This window comes from Schistocerca gregaria, chromosome 6, assembly GCF_023897955.1.
Source record: "Schistocerca gregaria isolate iqSchGreg1 chromosome 6, iqSchGreg1.2, whole genome shotgun sequence".
Lineage (NCBI taxonomy): Eukaryota > Metazoa > Arthropoda > Insecta > Orthoptera > Acrididae > Schistocerca > Schistocerca gregaria.
The window spans coordinates 428,599,835-428,625,439 of record NC_064925.1 but is presented as its reverse complement, the minus strand read 5'-3'; the positions used below and the strand labels follow the sequence as shown (position 1 = coordinate 428,625,439).

Below are 25,605 nucleotides of genomic sequence, written 5' to 3'. Positions count from 1 at the left end.
TTGTATCTTTACGATTGCCTCATTGTGTCTCTGTTCCTCATCTTCGCTATCAGATTGCCCACCACGGGCTTGACTGTGTCTATCATCCTCAAAAAGTTCCCTTGAATTGGCTTTCTCCTCACCTGTGCTTTGAATTGCTAACAAAGCTAATTCTTCCTCGTCCATAGACTTTCTTGACTACCCTGTGTATCTGTCATTTCTATATTGTTATAACTAGTGATCTGTTGTGCTGCTAAGTGTGCTTTCACCCTAGTTATATGGACTGATCCCTGATAACAGCTCCCTCTTAAAGGACACACAATGTACACTACCCACATTTATTATGTATCTACAACAAAGAAGCTAACTAATGGCATCGTCATCAATGAGAAGTGTTGTTACAATACAAACAAAATACAATGACAAAGGACATAACAGAAATATCAGTAAATAGCAGCCAGAAGGCTGAAGCACAGCACTTCTGAAAAGAAATACAATAAAATATACAAATATTATTTTTAATGTTATCACATGGCTTTACCACTGCAAAATATACACACAAGCAGGTCATTACTATCAATAGCACTTAAACATTATAAATGGAAATTGTTTTAAATTTCCGAGGTTTCAGACCACTTTATAACTACTATCAAAAGACTCTAAGTGGTATCCTGGTAGGGTAAGCCATATCCACGATGATTCTCCAGGCGGGTGTAAAAAGAATGTGCACAACGGAAAATATTGAATGCAAAAATGAAGATGTGGCCCTGTCTGACTACCCTTGAAGCAGATCTTAGGATCTCTTAATGGTGATATTATCTCCTCCTTCTTGCTCTTTAATATATAAATTACAGCATAAACGTAAATGAATGATTAAAGAAACTTGTAACTACAAAATGATAACTGCTGTTTCTGCTTATAGTACATTTATTGTAGGTTACAACCCCTTCACATATTGCAAATGTTTATATATTAATGTCCAATGGACATAAAGAGACACAAATGAATTTCCTAACTAATATTAGTGATCACTTGGCCAAATCTTTCCCTTCGATCTAATATAAATAACGCAAGATGACAGACATCATCTATGTACCAAACACTAGAAGACACCACTTTCAAAGATGATCTACAGTGATGTGCAACCTCAGTGGAAATAAAAGTTACATAATCACAGCTGATTAGCTTTATAGCTCTAATAAGCCAAAGCTATTTGCAATATCGCTGTATGTACTGCGTCCGGTTCGTCAGAGTGATGGTTCTTGTACACGTCTGTGATGATGGAAGAACTCCAACCACAAAATATAAAAACAACTCATTGAAACACTAGGATGGCAGAAGATGGTCCTCTGACTAGTATAATATAATAATGTCTTCTCCTCTCTGTGTTCTACAGACGAGAAACGCGAACTCCCAGCCACAAGGACGGAGTTCAGATAACGGCTCAGCATAGGTATAAGCAGAAGAAGTTCTCTCAATCAATGAACGCTGCGTACTCAATGACGACTCCCTGCCCAGAGGCCAAGTCCAGAATCGTATAAGTTCGCAACAGTACAGCGCCTAACTGTTCTAAATATAAAACCTCCTGAGAGCAAAGACAGCAAGTCCGTCTGTACCAACAAAAGCTGATACTGAGCGACTGTCAAACTCGGGCGCTTAAAAAGGAAGACTACCTTCTTTCCACCGCTGGCTTCCCAGCAAATCTCGGCTCCCCTCCCTTGTAGCCGCAGAAGGTAAATCATATACTCGAAACCACGGAATATTCTCCATCTCTACAGATTCTTCCGAACGCCGATCAACTATATTTCAGTCTTTTGTCGTCCAGCGCGGAAAGTTTGCGAGAAAATACCTGTCCCTGTTACTTAGGATTTCATACAATGGTATGCTTCTCAGAGTAAGAATCCTCGGAAATAACCTAGTCTGCGTGATTCCCGAGGTAACGCTTCCTCGTTCCCCTCTGCTGTGTCCATGATTTTCAGGGTGTCCGAAGTATTATCCAGTTATCCTTCTGGCCCCGCTACAACACTGGCCAGCCGCCGCTGTATTGTGCTGCAATTACCAATGTGATCAAAAATCAGGCAGAATATGATCAGCATATGCACCGTGTAATTCAAAGAGCGCAGTACACACATAAAGTCGTGATCAGAAACACAATGCTATGAAACTAGCTTCTGTTTTGAATGAAAGCAAAATAAACGGGGAAGATTTTAAATCAACCAATAAGGGAACGAGATGATAAAGGTTGCAGCACTCCAAATGGTATGGCAGTGAACCATGACTGTGTTACCTACAAATCCCTATACAAGTTTCACCCCATGAGCCATATTGGCAGCACTTTATCGCTTGTGTATGTGATCTTCAAATCTTTGCTGCCCTCGTCATTTCAACTGTCTACGGAAAAGAGAGAAATGAACAGATCATGATCAAATCTATCTGGATCTGTTGCTGTACAGAACAGAAGTGGTCACATTAGTTGCTGGCATTACAAGGCACATAGCTGTGTTGAATAAATGGTGGGTGTGGTTAAACACTATAATCTTTGAGGTGTTATGATTTATTTATATTAAATCTGTAACATTAGGTCATGTTTGGGGGGTTTGAAACCCAGATTAGTCTAATTACTGCATGTACAGAGGCATTTAAGCAAGCAATGATTCTTCCATGTGTGATCATTCCACATGTGAATGGAATGGGAAGAAAACCTAATATGTAGTACAACAAGAAGTACCTCATGTCATGCACTTCACAGTGGTTTGTGTACTAAGAATGTAGTTGTAGAATTGTGCACTGCATCAACCAGCGCTTTGTTTTAGAGCTGTGGTCTTATTGTGAAGTCTTTTTGACAACCAATAGTAGTTTGTTTGGCTTTATGTCCAACTCTTGTTTCATACAGTTAATATTTGTAGCCACTCTTCCTCAGCTGTCGTTTAAATGATCAGTGCCACCTGGTGTTGCTGCCTAGATTCCAGACAATGCTTGTGGTTGTGATATTACCTGACTCCACAGATATTTTGAGCAGCTTTACTTTTGTACTTGTTAGGATAAAAATATATATATCCAACCTCTAAATGATTGTGCAAAGATTTAGTAAAGTGCCAGAGCTTAACATAAGATCAACAACAGAACAACTATATAGTTTTTAAAACTTCACGAATCTCTAATACAAAAACAAATACATCAAAGATACTTGCACACATGTAACAGAAACAAATATGAACATGTAATATTATTTCAATCGTTTAACACTCTCCCACAAGTTCATATTTCATCACCAAATCAAACCAAGAACTTAATTCAATCTTTATTTTCTTCAGTCACTTCCATCTCAATCAAAGTTTTTATTCTTGATAGCTTCTTTGCTGATAAGCCCTTAGCAATAATTTCGGCTGCTTGATCTTGTGTTGAAACATGCTCAACATTGATCTTCTTCTCATTGACTAACTGTCGTGCATACTGATAGCGTGTTTCAATATGCTTAGAGCATTCATAGAATCCTGCGCCTTTGATATATTTAATAGCGCTTTGATTGTCAATGCATAAAATAGGAATTGAACTCTTTTCAACAATGTCATTTTCTCTCAATAAAAGATCAAGCCATACTATAGATTTACTTGCCTCACTGGCAGCAACAAATTCAGCTTCCATTGATGATTGTGCGACACATTTGTGTAGTTCACTTTTCCACATTACTGGTCCACCACAAAACTTCATTAAAACTCTACTTGTTGAACGTCTAATCAATTTTTCACCTGCATAATCAGCATCGCTATAACATTCTATAGCAGAATTGTTCATTTTCCTAAATTGAATTCCATCATTTATTTTAACCTTCAAATAGCGAAGAATTCGCTTAATCAATTTTAGGTGTGCTTTGGTAGACGATTCTTGTGCTCTTGAAGCAACATTTACAGCATAAGCTAGATCTGGATGTGTCCCCAATGTTAAATATGTGCGACTGCCCATAATTTCTCGGTAAGTGTCGGAATCAGTAGCTGGTGGTGAATTACCAGGTATCCATCCAGGCTAGGTTGGTAATGATACTGGCTTTGCATCAGTCATATGATACTTGGCGAACACTCTTTTCACATATGCAGTCTGATTAATCTTCATACAATCATCAAATCTTTGGACATTCAACCCAAGATAACAATCCACTTCACCTACTACCATATCAAACTCTTCATGTCATTGTTTTGTGTAATTATGAACTGTTTCACTAGGTCCCATTATCTATCCATCACCCATATTAAATAAAAGTATTATATTTTCATTAAAATACATACAAGGATCAGCACTACACTCCCGCAAATTTGATTTCTTAAGGTACAACTTTAAACACTCATACCAACATTTAGCTGCTAGCTTCAATCCATACAAGCTTCGAAGCAGCCTGCAAACACGGCCTGTGCCATCATCATAACCTTGTGGTTTTGTGGCTGTTGCACGTAAATTTCTTCCTCCAGTTTACCATTCAAGAATGCTGTTTTAATGTCAAATTGTTTGATGTTCCAATTTCTTTGAACAGCAACACACAAGAGGGCTCTCAGAGTTTCAAACCTAACCACAGGACTGAAAGTTTCAGAAAAATGAAGCCCTGGTCTTTGTCTAAACCCTTTTGCAACTAGCCTTGCTCTGTACAGTACAATGTCATTGTTATTATCCAGTTTAATTGCAAACACCCATCGATTTGCAATAGCCTTCCTCGCAGCTGGTAAATCAACTAATTTCCAAGTACCAACCTTTTTATGTGAGTCCATTTCTTCATCCATTGCAGCTTTCCAATTTTCTACATCTGAGGATTTCACTGTTTCATCATAGATGCTTGGAACTTCTATCAGCATCATCATCTTGGGTCGCTCAGGTTCATCAAGGTATCGTATTGGCCTTCTAATTGTTTGTCTGTCCCTCAAAACTCGACGACCATCTTCATTTTCAGTCGCTTCTACGTGATCCTGATGATCCAGTCTTGTAATATTTTCTTTTGATATTTCGTCATCATTAGAATCAGATGTTTCTGTATCATTCATAGTTGATATGTCAACTAATTTGGTAACATCACTCTTCAATGATTGTTTCAATATTTCATCATTGAATTTTACATCTCGGCTAACAATAACTGAATGCCTACCTGGAAGGAATTCACGTCAGCCAAAGTCATAATAACCAACCATATAACCTTTCAGAGATTTGGCATCAAACTTTCTCCGTTTCTGTTCTGGAATCCAGACAAAACAAGCTGTCCCAAATACTTCTAGATGATTAAACAGACTCATCCTTCTCAAAAATAATTCTATTGGTGTCTTTCCTTTAACCTTCGTTGGCCCAGTTCGGTTCAGAGTATGAGTAGCTGCAAGTACAGCTTCTGCCCATAAAGCTTTTGGAATATGCTTTGCAAAATGAAGCCATGAACATACCATTTCGCAGATAATCTTGTTTTCACGCTCAGCAACTCCATTTTGCTGTGGTGCATACGGCACAGTCAAAGAAATTCTCAATCCAATTGACTCAGCATATCTTCTCACATCATTATTGTCAAATTTCTTGCCACCATCAGTCTGCAGTTCCTTAATGGTACATTGAGCTTGTGTTTTCACCAACTCTATAAATATTGGCAACTTCTCCTTTACCTCATCCTTCTTCTATAAAATATATGTCACTCTGAAGCTTTAGAAGACATCTTTAAAAACAAGGAAATATCGATGGCCAGCTAAATCGTTTTCCTCCACTGGACGACAGACATCAGTGAAGATTAATTCACCTGGGCTAGTTGACTTGTCAACTCATGAACCAAAAACTAGCCTTTGATGTTGACCTAGATTACAACCATCACATAATTCATTGTCTAACCATACATTGATATCATGAGCAGTGAAAAATGATTCTACATGTTGTTTGTTCTGGCGTCCGATCCTTTCATGTCACAATTGAAGAGTATCAGAAGTTACTTCACCGGACATTCCTTGCTTAATCACTTTCACTGCCAAGTGATAAAGTTCATTCTTGCTTCAGGATAGAGCAATAGCAATTGGAATATTGTCTCTATAAAATGATCATATTTTACCATCATTTTTGATACTTTGATCAATACCTTTTTCCGAACTTTTAAACCGAAAATAAATTACAAGCACCATCTAGACAATACCGTACATCTTCAAAATATCGTCTGGTCCACTCTCTTCGATTATAAGTTTCAACATCAATGCGACCACTCCCAAATGATTCGATATGCACATTATTTTTAGCACTGTACATTTTCTGTGGTACATCAAAATGAGTGTATAAAACATACCAGTCTTGACTATCTGTAACGTGATGTGTCACACCACTATCAATATACCACTCATCACATTCTGCTACATCTACATTTGTAGGTAAATTACATATTTTCAACAAAGTTTCTTCTGGAAATTCTCGAGACAATGTTTCACAGCTGATAATATTGCACAACCACCATCACCACTAGGACTGTTCCTGGAGATATGACCTTTGCTTTTACATTTAAAACACACTATGTCCATTTTGCAGTCTTTCAAAATGTGACAATCTTACCACACGAAAAACATTTCCTCATGTTGGGGTTGCTTGAATTTTGCACCTTTTTCACATTACCCAATTTAATTTTGCTTCGTTGCTGTGTAGATACACTTCCCTTGGTTCTTGAAAACATTGCAGCAGCTATATTTGTTACTTCTCTGTCTTGAATTCGCAGCTCATAATTCAAACACATTTTCTGTAGTTCATGCCATGTTTTGTCAGCTTGTGGTAGATCATGCCAAGTTATGTAAATGTGATCAAATTCTTTTGGGAGCGTCTGAAGCAAATGTGCACACAAATCAACTTCCTCTACTGGTTTATTTAGTACAGACATCTTTACTTCTACATCGTCAAATGTTGCTAAATGACCTTGCATACCGCCTGACCATTCCCATTCGATATTGTGAAACTTATCTCGCAAGAAGTCGATATTTTCAGCAGACTGAATATCATAAATCTGGTGTAATTTATCCCAAACACCTTTTGCAGTTTCACATGTAGCTACTCGAAGTAGCGGTTTTGTTTCTAGTGACAAAACAAGATTTTTCTTCGCTTTTGAATTCGCTTTCGTCCAAGCACTTAATTTCGTTACATAATCTTCAACATCTATTTCCAGTTTCACAAAAGATCCGCATACAACAGATTAGAGATTAGATTAGTACTTGTTCTATAGATCATGAATATGACACTTCGTAATGATGTGGAACATGTGACGTTAATAAAAGGTGTCTATACAAGATACTACATTACACAAAATATTACATGACACTTAATATTTTTAATTATTTTTTGTGGGGGTTAGGAAAATTACACACTTATTATATCCAAAAATTCATCTAACGAGTAGAAGGAGTTACCATTAAGAAATTCTTTTAACTTCCTTTTAAATGCTATGTGGTTATCTGTCAGACTTATGATGCTATTAGGTAAGTGACATGGAAATGGAAAAAAGAACACATTGACACCGGTGTGTCGGACCCACCATACTTGCTCCGGACACTGCGAGAGGGCTGTACAAGCAATGATCACACGCACGGCACAGCGGACACACCAGGAACCGCGGTGTTGGACGTCGAATGGCGCTAGCCGTCAGTGTCAGCCAGGTTGCCGTGGCATACGGAGCTCCATCGCAGTCTTTAACACTGGTAGCATGCTGCGACAGCGTGGACGTGAACCGTATGTGCAGTTGACGGACTTTGAGCGAGGGCGTATAGTGGGCATGCGGGAGGCCGGGTGGACATAGCGCCGAATTGCTCAACACGTGGGGCGTGAGGTCTCCAGTGGTCGGCGGAAGGTGCACGTGCCCGTCGACTTGGGACCGGACCGCAGCGACGCACAGATGCACGCCAAGACCGTAGGATCCTATGCAGTGCCATAGGGGACCGCACCGCCACTTCCCAGCAAATTAGGGACACTGTTGCTCCTGGGGTATCAGCGAGGACCATTCGCAACCGTCTCAGTGAAGCTGGGCTACGGTCCCGCACACCGTTAGGCCGTCTTCCGCTCACGCCCCAACATCGTGCAGCCCGCCTCCAGTGGTGTCGCGACAGGCGTGAATGGAGGGACGAATGGAGACGTGTCGTCTTCAGCGATGAGAGTCGCTTCTGCCTTGGTGCCAATGATGGTCGTATGCATGTTTGGCTCCGTGCAGGTGAGCGCCACAATCAGGACTGCATACGACCGAGGCACATAGGGCCAACACCCGGCATCATGGTGTGGGGAGCAATCTCCTACACTGGCCGTACACCTCTGGTGATTGTCGAGGGGACACTGAATAGTGCACGGTACATCCAAGCCGTCATCGAACCCATCGTTCTACCATTCCTAGACCGGCAAGGGAACTTGCTGTTCCAATAGGACAATGCACCTCCACATGTATCCCGTGCCACCCAACGTGCTCTAGAAGGTGTAAGTCAACTACCCTGGCCAGCAAGATCTCCGGATCTGTCCCCCATTGAGCATGTTTGGGCTGGATGAAGCGTCGTCTCACGCGGTTTGCACGCCCAGCACGAATGCTGGTGCAACTGAGACGCCAGGTGGAAATGGCATGGCAAGCCGTTCCACAGGACTATATCCAGCATCTCTACGATCGTCTCCATGGGAGAATAGCAGCCTGCATTGCTGCGAAAGGTGGATATACACTGTACTAGTGCCGACATTGTGCATGCTCTGTTGCCTGTGTCTATGTGCCTGTGGTTCTGTCAGTGTGATCATGTGATGTATCTGACCCCAGGAATGTGTCAATAAAGTTTCCCCTTCCGGGGACAATGACTTCACGGTGTTCTTATTTCAATTTCCAGGAGTGTATATATATATATATATATATATATATATATATATATATATATATATATATATATATATATATATATATTGTGAGGCTACAGTTGAACCCCTTATCAATGCATACACCTAGAAATTTTGAATATTCTACCTTAGCTACAGATGTGTGATCAAAGTCCATATTTATCAATGGTGTCATTCCATTTACTATGTGGAACTGTATATACCGTGTTTTGTCAAAGTTTAATGAGGGCCCATATGCAGAGAACCACTTAATGATTTTCTGAAAAACATCGCTTACATTTTCACCAGTTAATTCTTGTCTGTTGGGTGTGGTATCTATACTTGTATCATCGGCAAAAATTACCAGTTTTGCATCTTCATGAATATAGAATGGCAAGTCATTTATATATATATTAAGAACAGCAGAGGACACAAGACTGAACTTTGCGGCATTCCATTCTTGATTGTTCCCCAGTTTGAGAAATCACCAGTTTTTTTGCATATTATGTGAACTGCTTATTTCAACTTTCTGCACTCTTCCAGTTAATTATGATTTAAACCACTGGAGCACTGTCCCATTAATACCACAGTTCTTGAGCTTATTTAGTAGTATTCCATGATTTACACCATCAAAAGCCTTTGATAGATCACAAAAAACCCAACAGGTGACTTCCGGTTACTCAGAGCATTTAGTATTTCATTAGTGAAAGTATATATAGCATTTTCCGTTGAAAAACCCTTTTGGAAACCAAACTGACATTTTGTAAAAACTTTATTTTTACAAAGGTGTGAAGCTACTCTACAATACATTACTTTTTCAAAAAATTTGGATAAGGCAGTCAGAAGAGAGATTGGGCGGTAGTTGTTCACATCAGATGTATCCTCTTTTTTATGCAGTGGTTTAACAATGGCATACTTCAATCTTTCTGGTAACAGAGAGCTATTACATATATGGCTAAGAATCCCACTTATTTCTTGGGAACAAGCTTGTATTATCCTGCTGGAAATGCCATCAATTCCATGTGAGCTTTTTTTATTCCTGAGAGAGTTTATTACCTTCCTAACTTGAGTAGGAGAGATGGTGGAATTTCAATTGTATCAAATGGTGTGGGTAAAGCCTCTTCCATTAACTGCCTTGCTTCTTCTAATGAACATTTAGATCCTATTTTCTCTACAACATTTAAAAAATGATTATTCAAAATGTTTTCGCCTTCCGGCTTGTTGTTAATCAATTTTCCATTCGCTATGATGGTGATGCCATCATCCTGTACTCTTGGTTGCCCTGTCTCCCTTGTAATAATATTCCAAATTGTTTTGATTTTGTTATCAGAGGTATTAATCTCAGACATGATGCACATGCTTCTGGACCTTTTAATAACCTTTCTTAATGTAGCACAGTAGTTTTTGGCTGTTTCTGTGTCATTACTCTTTCTTGTTGTTAGATACAGTTCCCTTTTTTGGTTACAAGATATTTTTTTCCTTTAGTAAACCAAGGTTTTTTGGATGGCTTCTTATCATTTAATTTGACTACTTCCTTGGGGAAACAGTTTTCAAATTCTCTTACAAGTGTATCATGGAATAAGTTATATTCTTAATTAGAATCAGGTTCCTTGTACACCTTATCCCAGTCTAACTGCTGAAGATTTTCTCCGAAATTTCTAATTGTTGAGTCATTAATTGAATGTACAACTTTGGAGAGTAGTTTTGAATTACTGAACGGAGCTATGTCATATACTGTAACTAGCTGAGCATCATGATCAGAAAGCTCATTCTCAACAGGACAAGAATTTATGTTTTTAAACCTGTCTTGGTCTATAAAAGTGTTATCTATCAATGTGCTGCTGTCCTTTACTACCCGAGTAGGAAAATTAATGACAGATGTCAAATTGAAAGAACTGAGCAAGACTTCCAGGTCATTCCTCCTATTACACTCTTTCACTGAATCAACATTGAAGTCCCCACAAATAATAATTTTCTTTCCCCTATATGACAGATAGCACAACAAGACATCCAAGTTTTCCAGGAATAAATGAAAGTTCCCTGAAGGGGACCTATATACTGTTACAATTATAAAAGAGCCCTCCTTCAGTTTAAGTTGACAGGCACATGCTTCTATATGTTGCTCTAGACAAAACTGTTTTGTATCTAAGCTTTCTACACAGTGATAACTTTTGACAAATATGGCAACTCCTCCTCTCACTTTATTCTCTCTAGTCATATGTGCAGCTAGTTTATAATCACTGATATTTACCTTTTTCATATCAAACACAATGTGATGCCCAGACAGGCATAGTATATCTATTACATTATCAGATTCAATGTCATCTAAACAAACCAGGAGCTCATCTACTTTATTCTTTAATCCTGGAATATTTTGGTGAAAAATGGTAACATTATTTTTTACTTTGCTTTTGTGACAATTTACTTTTTTCTTTAATCTACCAATATTTTGGTTAAATACGGTAACATCATTATTTACTTTCCAGTTGTGAGAATTTTGTGAGTTTTAGACCTCTTTAGCACCTACCAGCCTGAACTTCTCATTGGACACTGATATTAGTTTAAAAAAGAGGTACATCCATGAGTACTAGTGTCCCCCCTTATGGATTTCACTAATAACCCTCCCAGTTTACTCTTCCCGTTCCTATTGAAGTACAGGCCATGCTTTGTGAAATCCCCCCTATCAATAGCCTTGACAGGAACCAATCCAATGTCTGACAGAGTGGCCGCCCTACGCAACTGATCCAACTCCATATTTACCCTCCTGACAGAGTGGTTCAACCGGGGCTGATCATGCCACACGAAAGCAGGCACCAGCCCAGCGTTGGTATGGGTCGTTGCAGAGGCTATTTTCACCAGGTCACACTCAATACTGTCCCCATGATCCCTATCAATACCGCTTCCCACTCCACCCACTATCATCACATTATCCTGCTTTGTGAAATCCTTGCACAAAGAACCTATATCCTCTACCACCTGACTAAGACTCGTGTTGGCTTTGACAAGTTTGTGACCTGGTAACTGTCACCTAATTTTTCCTGCAAAATCTGACCCACACCTCTTCCATGGCTGCTACCTAGCAACAGAACTTTCCTCTTACTTCCTACTTTTTTTGAAACAGTTGGCTTGCTAGTGAGATTCTGTTGCATCTTAACTACATCTACTTCTACTGGAGCCTCTTCCTTACTTAACTGTGGTAGCAAGGCAAATCTATTGGTTGTGCCAATTGGGAAACTGTCAGACACTGTCCTCTTTCTGTGGCCACTGTTCCCAGCTACCACTTCCCACCGCTGGCTGATTACCCTCCTCTCCCCTTAACCTCTTCAGTTCCTCCCTCGCTCTGCCCAAATCAGCCTGAAGGGCTCTAATTTTCTACTCCTGTTCAGCAATAATCCTATCTCTTGACCAAACCCTGCAAAAGAATGTAAGAGTCTCGTTTGCTTCCCTAATTCCCACGCCGCTACAATGTCCCCAATGAAACCACCAGTCACAACAGCTGCACAAAACCCCTGAACTAACTTTCCTACTGCAGCTCACACACTTAGTATCCATGGTAGTTTGGAAATTAGCTAAGAGATTTACTAAGTGATAATGATAATGTATTAAATACAGATGCAATGGGATACTAAATATGTTTTGGAAACTAATATGTAAGTAAACTATTACCAAATTCACTTAAATTTGTTGTATAACGCTAAATATGCACGATGAAAAATTAAGCCTAAACAGCCGAATGTAACGAAAACGAACTTTCTGTGATTACGTAAATAAAAGAAAAACCTTTAATGGCAAGCTTGAAGAGCACACTAATGAACAGTTAATCTATACCAAATGTACTTAAGATTGTGGTATAATGCTAAGTATGCACACTCGGAAAGTAAGGCAAAGCTGCGAAATATAAACAAAATGAAAGTTTCGCGATTACTGGAGCAATACGCAAATAAAAGAAAAACCTTTAATGGTGAGCTTGAAAGGCACCGTAATGAACGTATTTAATCAGTTAAACCACAACAAATGCACTTCCAATTGCGGTATAACGCTAAATATGCACACTCGAAAAATTAGGCCTAAGCAGCAGTAAGTAAACAAACGAACTTTTCGCGATTACTAGACCACTACGCAAATAGAAGAAAAACTTTTAATGGTGAGCTTGAAGAGTACACTAAAGAACGTCTTTAATTAGTTAAAAGTGTTCAAATACAATTAATTGCAACCTAAATTACTTAACTTTCGCGAGAGCTCTGTCTCCGTACGTGCGGCCTTGGGCAGGGCTACCAACCATCATTGTAAAGAGCGTGAATTCCAAGACAGCCTTCATAAGAATACGCCAGGTAGCCCATTTTTCTTCACCATTTAATTTTTCAACCAGATGTTTTTCTTCAGTCATGATGATTTGCCCTTATTTTCTTTTTACGCTTACAAAACCGTCGAATAACTTCATAAACTGTCTGCAAAAATGGTTATCACGTCGCAGACCTTCTGCTTGAATTAGTCGATTCTGTCACTATTAAACAAGTCTCAATTATATATAGAATCAATGCTAATCGGAACCACGCTCCTGTGCTACCATTTTAGGATAAAAAATATAAATACCCAACCTCTAAATGATAAAGCAAAGATTTATTAAAGTGCCAGAACTTAATGTAAGATCAACAACAGAACAACTTTATATTTTTTAAAATTTCACAGGTCTCTAATACAATGAACAAATTCATCAAAGATACTTGCACACATGTAACAGAAACAAATATGATCCTGTAATATTATTTACAATCCTTTAACAATGCTGAATGTACAATGAATGGGCTGCCACATGGTCTCAATTGCTACTATGCTGAGGTCCTCGCCGCTTTCCTTGAGACAACTGGCGATGAGATAGTTTTCAAAGAACTTAAACCTTCATATGTGAAATCTCAGGCAGTCAGATCTCCGAAATGGAGATGTTGTAATGTGTTGTCGCCATAGAGGACTTAAATCTATGACATGAACAGTCAGATGCGCAGAACGAGTATTCTGTCCGAAAAATCTACTACAGCTCAAGTCACATGGTCCTGGGATGGTGCAATTTCGCCCATATAGCGCTTAGCGTATTTTGAGTGCTATTACTTCGCTACTACAGACGAACCACCTTCAGAAGTAATGTGAAACCTTGTACATGCATTTTACAGTCATCTTAAGAATTAGATACCAGGAACTGAAGTTTGTTTAAAGATGTGATGAGCAATGGTTTGTGCTCTTTTGCAACAGTATCATAGCTCAGATTCCATTTCATTTAACTTACTTTTGGTTATCTGATAAGAAATGAAAGAAAACAATATTTTTAAGGTATTGTATTGCACTGATTCATATTGTCAAATCTGTTCTAATTAATTACGTTACAATGACACTGTACAGGAAACTCTCATGTGGAAATACTTAGATACGCACAAAGGTTTGTGAACTTGCGTAAATTGGCGGAAATTAATCAGACTGTCATATATAAATTTGCATGTTAACGTGGCAGTAGTATGTATACGCTGGCTGTCAGTTTACTAAAACGCACTTGCAAGTTTATCTAACACTTGTCTTATGGGGACTGATGACCTGAGATGTTAAGTCCCGTAGTGCACAGATCCATTTGAACTTTTCTTGTAAACACACGGCCATAAAATCGCAGAAATTATCTCCACAATACAATACTTTATAGCACTGTGTCTTGATATAAAGTACCTTATTTCAATATGTCATTTACAGTTATACATTTTTTGTACATAGCTTTGAAAAGTACCTTATTCTCCTTTCACATACTTCTCTTTACACCTTTAACAACAATACTGCACCACAGCTGTTACTAAAACCCAAATGTGCAGGAACGTATATAAAGCAAGAAAAATACATGTAATACTCAAGTTGCGATATTACCGTAAATTGTAGGCAGGCAACGTTGCCCCATAATTACCGGTTTGATGTTGGGAACATGCGGAGTAGACCATGCTCACTTCTTAGATATACATATTCTATGGTTGGCGCCAAAGACTATCGTTGTGCAGTGCGGCGCGCTAAGTAAGAAGGCTGTGGTGATAGATGTTTTTTAAAAGTTGATGGCAGTAGTGAAATTTGACAACATATTTCAACATTATGACAGTTCATCCCAATGTTTCGAGAAACTGTTTTTTCAGCTGACCAATAGACACAAAACAAAATTAAATGGCAACACCTAACCTGTTCGGAGAAACTTCAGATTGGAGAAAAAGTATCCTGTCACAACTGCAAAACAGAAACAGACAAGAATGTCAACCCTTTAATGACCTCATAGCCCTCCGTAAGTAATTCACTTTGGCTGCAAAAGTCATTCAATAAACGCACGGAGGGTTTTTATTCATAATGGGTGAAGTGTAGGTAATGTTTACGATTTCCTAACCTATAAATCTTGATGTAACTGTGTTTGGGCATATCCTGCTGCACGTTATCATGTTTTATACAATTTTTAATAGATGTGGCATTGTTTTTTAATGAAGCAACGATATTTATTCAATGTGACTCACGAAACATCTGTGTTACCATAATGTGCTCCGACTTCATCCTGTTTTTGTATCACGCCAAAGTCACACAGTGATTTATAAGAGATTTAAGAAATTTTGTAAATTGTCATCGAGAAATATTTTGTAATGCAATTTGTGTTACTCGGTTTCAGATAATCGCCTTTTTGAAAGTGCGGCAGCATTACGAACTGAAAATCGTGAATTATTCGTTGAAAATGAGACCTTGCGGCGACAATCTCTCGAAAGACTGCCGAGAAATAGTTTGTCTGATGGAAAACCCAATGACAGAGTGCAGGCCCTGGAACAAAAGCTGCTCATGCAGCAAGAGGAACTTACAGAACTACACCGTCGAAAGGGGGAAAACGCGCAACAGATAATAGATCTAAACAAGAAACTCCAGGAGAAGGAGAAACAGCTCAATGCCTTAGAAATCAGGTACGGATTTGGTAGTGATTAATCGTAGCTAAATTATTTTAAGTGACGACCCACCAATAATTGATATTGGTGGTTTCGTTCCGTGACGTGTTGATGGTGTAGTATTTGACATCATGTGTGTGCGCAAACAGAAAAATGGGGGACAATCTACCAATATGGAATGTCGGCTTTGCCCCGTGAGGTAACGATTCGAAGTGTGACGACATACATGTGCCTTAACAGAAGACTGGCTGCTTCTTTCTCTCACCTCCTTTTTTTTTTTTTTTTTTTTTTCAACTGTGACAGTACTCATAAAATTGCTTCTTTACTCTCGTCTACATTAGTAAAATAATGGATCATTGTGTTGAGTGTTTGTCTCTGTTCATCAGTGCTTCATTTATTATTGTACTGTACCACTTTTCCTATTAAATCATTCCATATTTTCTTATACCACAGAAGGCTGCCAGTAGTAAGACGCTGGACACACTTTCAGTTGATTCAGATTTCTGTCTGGCCATCCAGATTTAGGTTTCCCATGGTTTCTTAAAGATGGCCTAAGGCAAATGTTTGGATTATTCCTTTGAAAAGGACATGATTAATTTTTTTGCCCAGCATTAACTGAGGTAATTTCCTTAATGACATCATCATTGATTGAATGTTGAGTCAATGTTTCCAGGTCTTGTGAAGAACAGTAAGATGTGGGGAGTTAGAGGAATGTTTGGTATGATTGTCAGCTTTGACCAATGACATAGAAAACGAGTGGCAAACACTGTAGACAGTAAGACGACTATAATGTAATGTCACTGGCAATTTTTTTCAAACAGAGTAAGCTATAAATCAGTCTGTCACCACGACCAGTTTTTGTTTTTAATATCACATCCGTTGCCATTGCCAACTTTAAACCGAACTACCACTTTCCTTTGTAGCCTAGGCCTCTGGCAAAGCTACAAATCAGTATGTTATCACAACCAGTTTTTATGCTTTCATATTCATTTGCTTCACCAGATATAAAAAAAAAAACTGTGAATATGAATAAACGTGACATGACAGCACTGACTGTCATTGTCATTGGCCAAGCTGACTACTCAATTGAACATTGCTCTTGACCAGCCAATGGTATATTTCTTAAAGTGTGATGTCGTATGTTTCATAGATGGTAACTTTAGTCTTTTTATTTGTATATTTCAGTCAAGTGTTTTGTTTACAATATGTTGTTTGCTTGATGTGGATGGTGGCTTATATCATCTCCTTTACTAGATCTCTGGGAGTTTAGGGAAAATGGTGAGTATATAGGGGAAGAGCATTGTTGTTCTGATATGAGCAGTGATGTTACTGTGAGCACATTATTATTTACTTTTTTAGATTGATGTTGTGCTGATGATAAACTGTAGCATAGGTTGATATTAGATTGTAAGGTGATAAGTGGGGTGTGAAAGTGTTAATTACAAGAACATCCCCACCTAAGACCACCTATTCCCAGGTGTTGTTTTTATTTGTTTATAATGAAGTTTTACATCATTTGTCAGAGCTGGAATAAACAAACAGATTATTTACTTTTTGGCTGGAGTGTGGTGTTGGGACACCATCTCGAAATCTTGACTGATCTTCAGTGTTTCCCATGGTCTTGGTTAGGGTGGATGGTGATAATTTGTTTTTGAGTTGGCAGAGCCTATGAATGTGAATGCCAAATAAAGGTTGTGGCAAGAGACTGACATTTAGCATAGCCGAGTTTTCTTTTCGTGCCATATTTAACACACTTGGCATCTTAAACACACACAAATTAAAAGAAAATCTATGTCATACTATGTGCAAGTTGCAAGTTTCCAATAAGTATTTTGGTATATATGATACAGAAATTGTGAACAATGGAGTGTGGTGGGGAGGGGAGGGGGTGGTCCACTTTGTAACCTGTAGCCACTTTTAAAATACCAGTGGTCGCAGGTGTCAGAGAGATTCCTTTTTTAGGATAGGGAAGGGGGAAAGAAAACGAGTTTTAAGAGAAATTGGCAGACACACTCAGTTTGAGAAAACAGATGGACAGGAGACAGATTTTAGCATACAGCCTCCATTTAAACAATGTTTAACAGAAAGTAATCAGAAACTGCCAGTTCATCTTGCCAAAGCAGTTATAAACCCATTAGTATGCAGTATCAGTTATCTTTATTACACCAGAACATTCCGGGACTCAGAAATAAAGTTGATGAACTACTCATTTGTATGTATAAAATGAATGCATCTAACGAAATTGACATAATCTGCCACTCTGAACATCAAGTGACCACTAGTATGGATATGTTAGACTTTTCAGGATTTAAGCTACCTTCCTACTTCTGCAGAGTAGACATGGATGGAGGAGGAGTTGCCACATTTATTAAAAACTGCCATAAATTCAAGAACATTGACATTAATAAATTCTGTTTAGAGCAGCATCTAGAAGCATGTGCAACAGAAGTAGAGCTCCATAACAGATTCTATATAATAGTAACTATTTACCGAGCACCTGCAGGAAATTATAATCTATTCATAAATCAACTAGAAGCTCTTTTGGGTTATTTAACAGGAAGAAATAAAGAAATTTTGATTGCTGATGACTTTAATACAGATTTTCTAATGTAATCTTCCAGTAAACATTTACTGCAGTTAGTAATGTTGTCTTTCAATCTAACTCATACTTTAAACTTTCCAACTAGGACCACTAAATCCTCAAGGACTGCCAATGATAACATTTTTATAGATAAATCAAAGGAACAAAATCATATCATAAAACCTGTAATAAATGGACTATCAGATCATGACATGCAGCTCCTTGTTTTAGATGTAAATTCTAAGCAGATTATCAAGACTGCTAAATCTGAGTGCAGGAGAGTAGTCAGTCAACAAAAAATGGAGTGTTTTAGAAAACTGCTCAAAGATATGAACTGGAAAGATGTTTATAGTGTTCATGGAAAGATGTTTATAGTGTTCATGACATGAATGAAAAATATGACACATTCATGAACAATGTCAGTACCATGTTTGAAAACTGTTTTCTTCTAATAGTTACTCAAATTAAACAGAAGTCTATAATAAAACTATGGCTTACACAAGGAATAAAGATTTCCTGTAAGACAAAAAGGAAAATGTATCTGACCAAGAATAGCTCCAATGCTGATGATTTAGAATATAGGGATTACTGTAAAATATTTAAAAAAATGTAATTCAGACATCTAAACAGACATACTACGAGAAGAATATAGCAATGTCAGGGAACAAAATAAAAACAGTATGGGATATAGTGGAAGAGGAGACTGGTAGAACCAGAAAGAAACAGGAGCAAATATCACTAAGGGTAGATGACACATTAGTAACTGATGGGCATAGTTTGGCAAATCTATTTAACAAGTACTTTATATCCATTACTGATAGAATGAGATTGTCAGGATCAGTAAATAATGCCCTTGAATATCTGAAACTAGTCTTTACAAATAGCTTCAGGTACATGAATATGTCACTCACTTAACCAAAAGAAATAACTTCCATAATAAAATCTTTAAAAACAAAGCATTCTAGTGCTTACAATGAAATATCAACAGAGTTAATTAAGGCCCATTCTTGTGAGTTTAGTATAGTTCTAAGTTACTTGTGTAACCAGTCAATTATAACTGGGACATTTCCTGACTGGCTAAAATATGCAACTGGCTAAAATATGCAGATGTTAAGCCTCTATTCAAGAAAGGGGATAAAGAGATACCGTCAAACTACAGACCGATTTCACTTTTTCCAGCATTCTCAAAAGTTTTAGAAAAAGTAATGTACAGGCAGCTGCTCAATCATCTCACCACAAATAACATATTATCAAGAACACAGTTTGGATTTCTGAAGGGTTCTGATATTGAGGAGGCTATTTACACGTACAGTGAAAATATACTTAATTCATTAAATAACAAATTACTAGCAGCTGGTATTTTCTGTGGTATGTCAAAGGCATTTCATTGTGTGAACCACAACATCCTTTTAAATAAATTAGAATTCTATGGTGTCACAGGCAGTGCTGCAAAATGGTTCAAGTCATACCTCACTAACAGAAAACAAAGGGTGTCAGTGCAAGAGACTATTGAATTAAGTCATCAGTCATCATCAGAATGGGAAGAAATTACATGTGGTGTCCCACAAGGATCCATCTTAGGGCCATTGCTTATTTTTGTGTACATTAATGATCTCTCATCAGTTACACTGCCAGAAGCCGAGTTCGTTTTGTTTGCAGATGACACATGTATTGCAATAAATAGTATGTCGAGTGTAGTTCTAGAAAGATCTGCTAATGATATTTTCATGGATATTAATAAATGGTTTAAAGCCAACTCACTGACATTGAACTTCGAAAAGTCCCAATATATGCAATTCAGAACCTGTAAGACGTTTCCACCCAGCATATGCATGAAGTATGAAGAAGAGCAGATAGAAGATGTTGACAGTCTTAAATTCCTGGGATTACAACTTGATAATAAATTCAGTTGGGAGGAGTATACCACAGAACAGCAAAAATGCCTTAACAAATCTGTATTTGCAATTCGAGTGTTAGCAGACATAAGTGACATAAACATGAAAAAGCTTGCATACTTTGCCTACTTTCATTCCATAATGTCATATGATATAATATTTTGGGGTAACTCTTAAAGTCAAACAAAAGTTTTCAGGGTCCAAAAGCGCGTAATACGTATTATTTGTGAAGTAAATTCACGGACGTCCTGTAGAAACATCTTTAAAGAACTGGGTATACTAACTACTGCCTCTCAGTATATTTACTCCTTAATGAAATTTGTCCTAAATAATATATCTCTTTTACCAACAAACAGCTCAGTTCAGTTTTCTGTTCCGTCTTATATTCCTGTTCTGGGATATTTCTTGACACCCGTCTCACTAAGTTACTGAACGGGCGCTGAAGACCTTGCTGTCGTGCGCCCAAAACCCCTCTACTACTACTACTACCAGCTCATTTCATACATACAATACCAGGAACAAAAATGATCTGCACAAGGACTTAAAAACACTTACTGTAGTTCAAAAAGGATCACTCATCTTCAATAATTTGCCAGTAAACATAAAAAATTTAGTTACAATAAAGATCAGTTTAAAAGGAGCCTGAAAGACTTAATAGTGACCAACTCCTTCTACTCCATCTATGAATTTTTTAATAGAAACAAATGATGTATCATTAATATTGTTTAGTATTGTTATTTCAGCTTTAAAAAAAAGTTGGCATGTTCCATATCCACGAGGATCTCCTCAGCACAGATCTATGGAACCGAAAACTAATCTAATCATCCATTATATTTCCCAGATCTGTGTCTCCAATTGATAATATAAATTAAGATGCCAACATTTTCTTATTTCATGCCCTTTGTCATTTCATGCAATTTCAGTTGAGCATGCAGAGGACAACCAAATTTTGAATGTAAATGTCAGGTTACTCAGGTTTTTACAAAAATTGTTTAAGCATCTGTCGTGTGAGGCTTGTTCTTAAGAACATTCATATTTTTAATGTAGAAAAATAAGGTGGTTAAATGACATTAGGTAACTGCAGGTACATTGCAGGTAAGAGCCTAAAATTAGTCTTTTTTTATTAGCGAAAGTGCTGCCCACGTATTAGGGAACAGAAAGTAAGCTGAAACTAGAAGGGAGCAGGAGTGAAATCTTAAATTCTGATGGAAATATAAACTTTTTATGAAAAGTTTTGCTCTACATGCATATCTGCGAATGTTTGTGGACTTAGGTTCCAGGTGAGGGGAGAATGAAAGACTAGGTATGGTCAAAATTGCCGGACTTTCCATGGTAAGTTGTTCACATATTGCGTGAGACATTACTGCTATAGCCTGTGTCAATTTTTGATGGATGTTTTTCCAAGGTCATCCACTGAATGATAAGGTTTCCTGCCACAATATACTACAAGTTTCAATTTGTCCTAAACATGCTCGATTGGATTCTCTTAGCAGGTACTGCAGGTCATCTATTTGGTTGATTCTTACCTTCTGCAGAAAGGTTTTTATAATTGTCGTTAATAATGGATAGCTAGAGGCCAAATTTGTGTGCAGACATTTGTGTCTTTTCTGAGTTGACAAAGCCCTCCCAGTTGCCACCATAAAGTGTGATATGTTGAATACTCCTTGGGGTACGTATGACTCACAATTTATAGGTAGTGGTTATCAGCCAGTGGTTTTGATCACTGACGAGCACTATGAAGTAGATCTTGAAAGTATTGTTTTGCAAAACATCAGTTAAATGTTTGAATGTCAGTGTGCTGTATACCATTTAGGCAGGCAGCTTCCTGTACTGACAGCTTGTCTTGCCATAAAGTGACAACGTGTGCATGCTTAATCTTGAAATGACCCTTTGAGGCTGGTTGACAAACTGAGTGACAGACTAAAGCTGGTGAATTGTCCTGGGTCACAATTAGACATGTGGTGCACTGTAAGGTATGATTGGCCAACTTAAACACACTGTACTATATTCTGACTACTTATTTCTCCTTGGCACTATCTTTTGATGTTGGTACCATATATTTTTCTGAAAACTTCTCAGAACAGTCATAGAATCGGTGAATGAGGGCATGGGCTTTCATTTTTTGGTGACTAACAGACCATAAATTTTTTGTTCAGTTTATGTGAAGTAAAAGTAAAAATGTCCTCAACTAGAAGGTTGGTTTGAATATCACAGTGCTTTACTAGATATTGTTGTCCTGTGGGTGGTATCCCCTTGTATTCGTCATGCCTTTGAATTGACCTACTGGCACAGTTACAGGAGACCTACCGCTTAACTTCAGCTCTGGACCATGATATTTCCTTCTTGGTCACTGTGGATGTACACCACAATCTCCCTTGTCACGACTGCAAGGCCTTTCCAAACATCCTCGTGCTTTCAAACCCACCATGTCTTTGCTAACCCTCCTAGCCAATCACATCCTCACCCAAAATTATTTCTTTTCTGGAGGCCAAATCTATAAAGAAATCCTTCATACTGTCATGGGAACTCTCATGGCACATCCTATGCCAACTTATAAACAAATTATCTGGAGTAATCCTTCCTGTCGAGTCACCACTAAAACTGCTTGTCTGGTTCGAGTTCAGATTATGAAAATATCATGGCCGAGAAAATCTTTGCTCTTTCGCCCATAACCTCAACACCTGTTCCTAAATCCACTTCACCTGGTTATTCTCAGCTCAACAAGACACCATTCTAGAAGTCAATTTGTACCTCTGAGGTGGTGCCATAAATACTTCTGTTCACGTCAAGCTCGCAAACCACCAAAAGTACCCCCATGTTGACAGCTGTCACCTGTTCCATGTCAGAAAGTATTTTCCTTACAACCTCACCACATGTGGATGCTGCATTTCCATTGGAAAGCAGGAGTTGCCAAAACATATTGCTAACCTTATTAGAGCCTTTACTGACAGTATTTTACCCACCTCATCTTTGAATAGATCTCCTGTGCCATTTTTTCCTTGGACACCAGTAAACCTGCGAACTAGACATTGACCAGTACTTCTCTGATCATCCAGTATCACCCTGGCTTTGAAAAACTCAACCACATCCTTTACCATGGTTTCAACTATCTCTCGTTTACACTGATACGAGGGATATCCCACCCACATCACCCAAGGTAGTGTTTTGTAACACATCCAACCTACAGGATATCGTTGTCCATCCCTATTATAATGCTGCTCCCAATCCTTCACCATGTGGCTTATTTCCTTGTGGTCGGCCCAGATGCGAGACCTGTCCCATACACCCACTCACCACCTCCTACCGCTGTCCAGTCAAAGGCATCATCACCTATTCTGTAGAAGGAGGGGCCACATGTGAAAACAGCCATGTTATGTATCAAACACTGTAAAGTCCTTGTTGGAATACCAACAATATTATGAAAAGGTCAAATTGCTACTCACCAGAAAGATGACATGTTGAGTTGCAGACAGGCACGGTGAAAAGACTGTTACCTATAATTTTTCAGCCAAAGCCTTCTTCAGAAAAGAGAAACACACACACACACACACACACTCACACACACACACACACACACACACACACACACACACACACACACACACACACACCTTCCTCTCAGCTTTTCCCTCCCTCCCCCCCTCTCCAACACCCTATATATCTTACATGCTCTACTCTCTGAAATTTTTTTGTCTTTTTGGGCAGCCAATGACTCATCTGCCAAAAGACCTGCCTCGCTCTATCTCACTACCTTGCCTTATGCATCTTTCCCTACCCCTCCTAACTTCCATTAGTCCAGGCAACAGCTTTCAGTAATCAATCATTAGTCTCGCCATGGAAATGTATATTTGGGTGTGTGTTTGTGTTCTTTTACTAGGAAAAGAGAAAGAGCTTGAAAGCTAGTGTGAACACTGTTTTTTGTTGCATGTTTCTATGCTCCAAATATTACTCCACTGTAGGTGAGCTATTGCCTTTCCATTGTTTTATGTATGATATTTTTTTACATTTACAAATCATTGTTGGAGGTGAAAAAGCCATAAATGACAACAAAGATACTAGAAACTCCAGGTTGGAGTATCAACAATATTAGGAAAAGAATAGATTTCTACTCACAGCAACGATAACCTGTTGTGTTGCATGCAGGCACAATGAAAAGACTTGTGTACCTTATAGCTTTTGGCCAAAGCTTTCTTCGGCAAAGAAAACACACATTGTCTTATTTCAGTCGGAGCTGCCAGTGGTAGCGATCATGTGTGTATGAGGTATACCAGCTTGTGAGAATGTGTGTGTATTTTCTTTGCTGAAGAAGGCTTTGGCTGTAAGCTTTAATGTGAAAGTCTTTTTGTCGTGACTGTCTGCAGTTCAACAGGTCATTGCTATAGTGAGTAGAATCTACCCTTTTCCTAATATTATTAATAAAAATACTAGGACTGAAAGTAGTTTGAACCCCAGACATAGAACTCATAGCCTGGTACTTACCCACTGAGCTACTAAAACACACTTGTAAAGGAGACAATCTGTATCCTTAAGGCATCAATGACTGCATGTATTGACTTTGAAAGGCCACAGCGAATTTCCTTCCCTACCCTTTCCTAGTTTTAACTTTTTTAGATTAGATGAGATTTACTTTAATTCCAATTGATCTGTAGTGAGGAGGTCCTCCAGGATGTAGAACATTTATTTATAAGGTAATAAACATGTAATACAACTACTAAATACTCATTTACAATGAACACATTACTGCACTGAACTGGTGCAGAAGTTAGATTGTCTTAAACTGAATTTCATTGGTTGTTAAGCTTTTTATGGCTGCTGGCAAGTTATTGAAAACGTGTGCTCCTGAATAATGCACACCTCTTTGTACAAGACTAAGTGACTTTAAATCCTTGTGAAGATTATTCTTATTTCTAGTATTGATTCCACGAATTGAGCTGTTGGTTTGAAAATGTAATATATTTTTAATGACAAATTTCATTAAGGAATAAATATATTGGGAAGCAGTAGTTAGTATCCCTAGTTCCCTAAACAGGCTTCTGCAGGATGTTATTGAGTTCACACCACATATAACTCTTACTGCACATTTCTGTGCCCGGAAAACTTAGCTTGGCTTGATGAATTGCCCCAAAAAATAATCCCATATGACATTATGGAATGAAAGTAAGCATAGTATGCCAGCTTTTTCATTTTTATATCCCCTGTATCTGACACAATTTGCATTGCAAATAGATATTTGTTAAGACACTTGAGCAGTTCTGTGGTGTGCTCCTCCCAGTTGAATTTATTATCAAGCTGTAATCCCAAGAATTTAACACTGTCCACTTCTTCTATCTGCTTGTCATCGTGTGTTAGGCATATACTCGTGGGACACACCTTACAAGTTCTGAACTGCATG

General features: G+C 38.2%; 1 protein-coding gene across 4 annotated transcripts in view; it reads left to right on the top strand.

Annotated features, from left to right (window-relative positions):
• The first annotated feature begins 14,773 nt into the window (after nucleotides 1-14,773).
• LOC126277975 (autophagy-related protein 16-1-like) overlaps nucleotides 14,774-25,605 on the top strand; it is an 865,117-nt gene continuing 854,285 nt past the window's right edge. For 3 of the 4 annotated variants that reach the window (XM_049977631.1, XM_049977632.1, XM_049977634.1), the window contains exons 1-2: nucleotides 14,807-15,100; nucleotides 15,473-15,755. In XM_049977631.1, the coding sequence (XP_049833588.1) occupies nucleotides 14,986-15,100; nucleotides 15,473-15,755 (398 nt within the window). In that variant the 5' untranslated portion in view covers nucleotides 14,807-14,985. Of the gene's footprint in view, nucleotides 15,101-15,472; nucleotides 15,756-25,605 lie in introns of all 4 variants that reach the window. The other variant, XM_049977633.1, reaches the window with a different exon arrangement.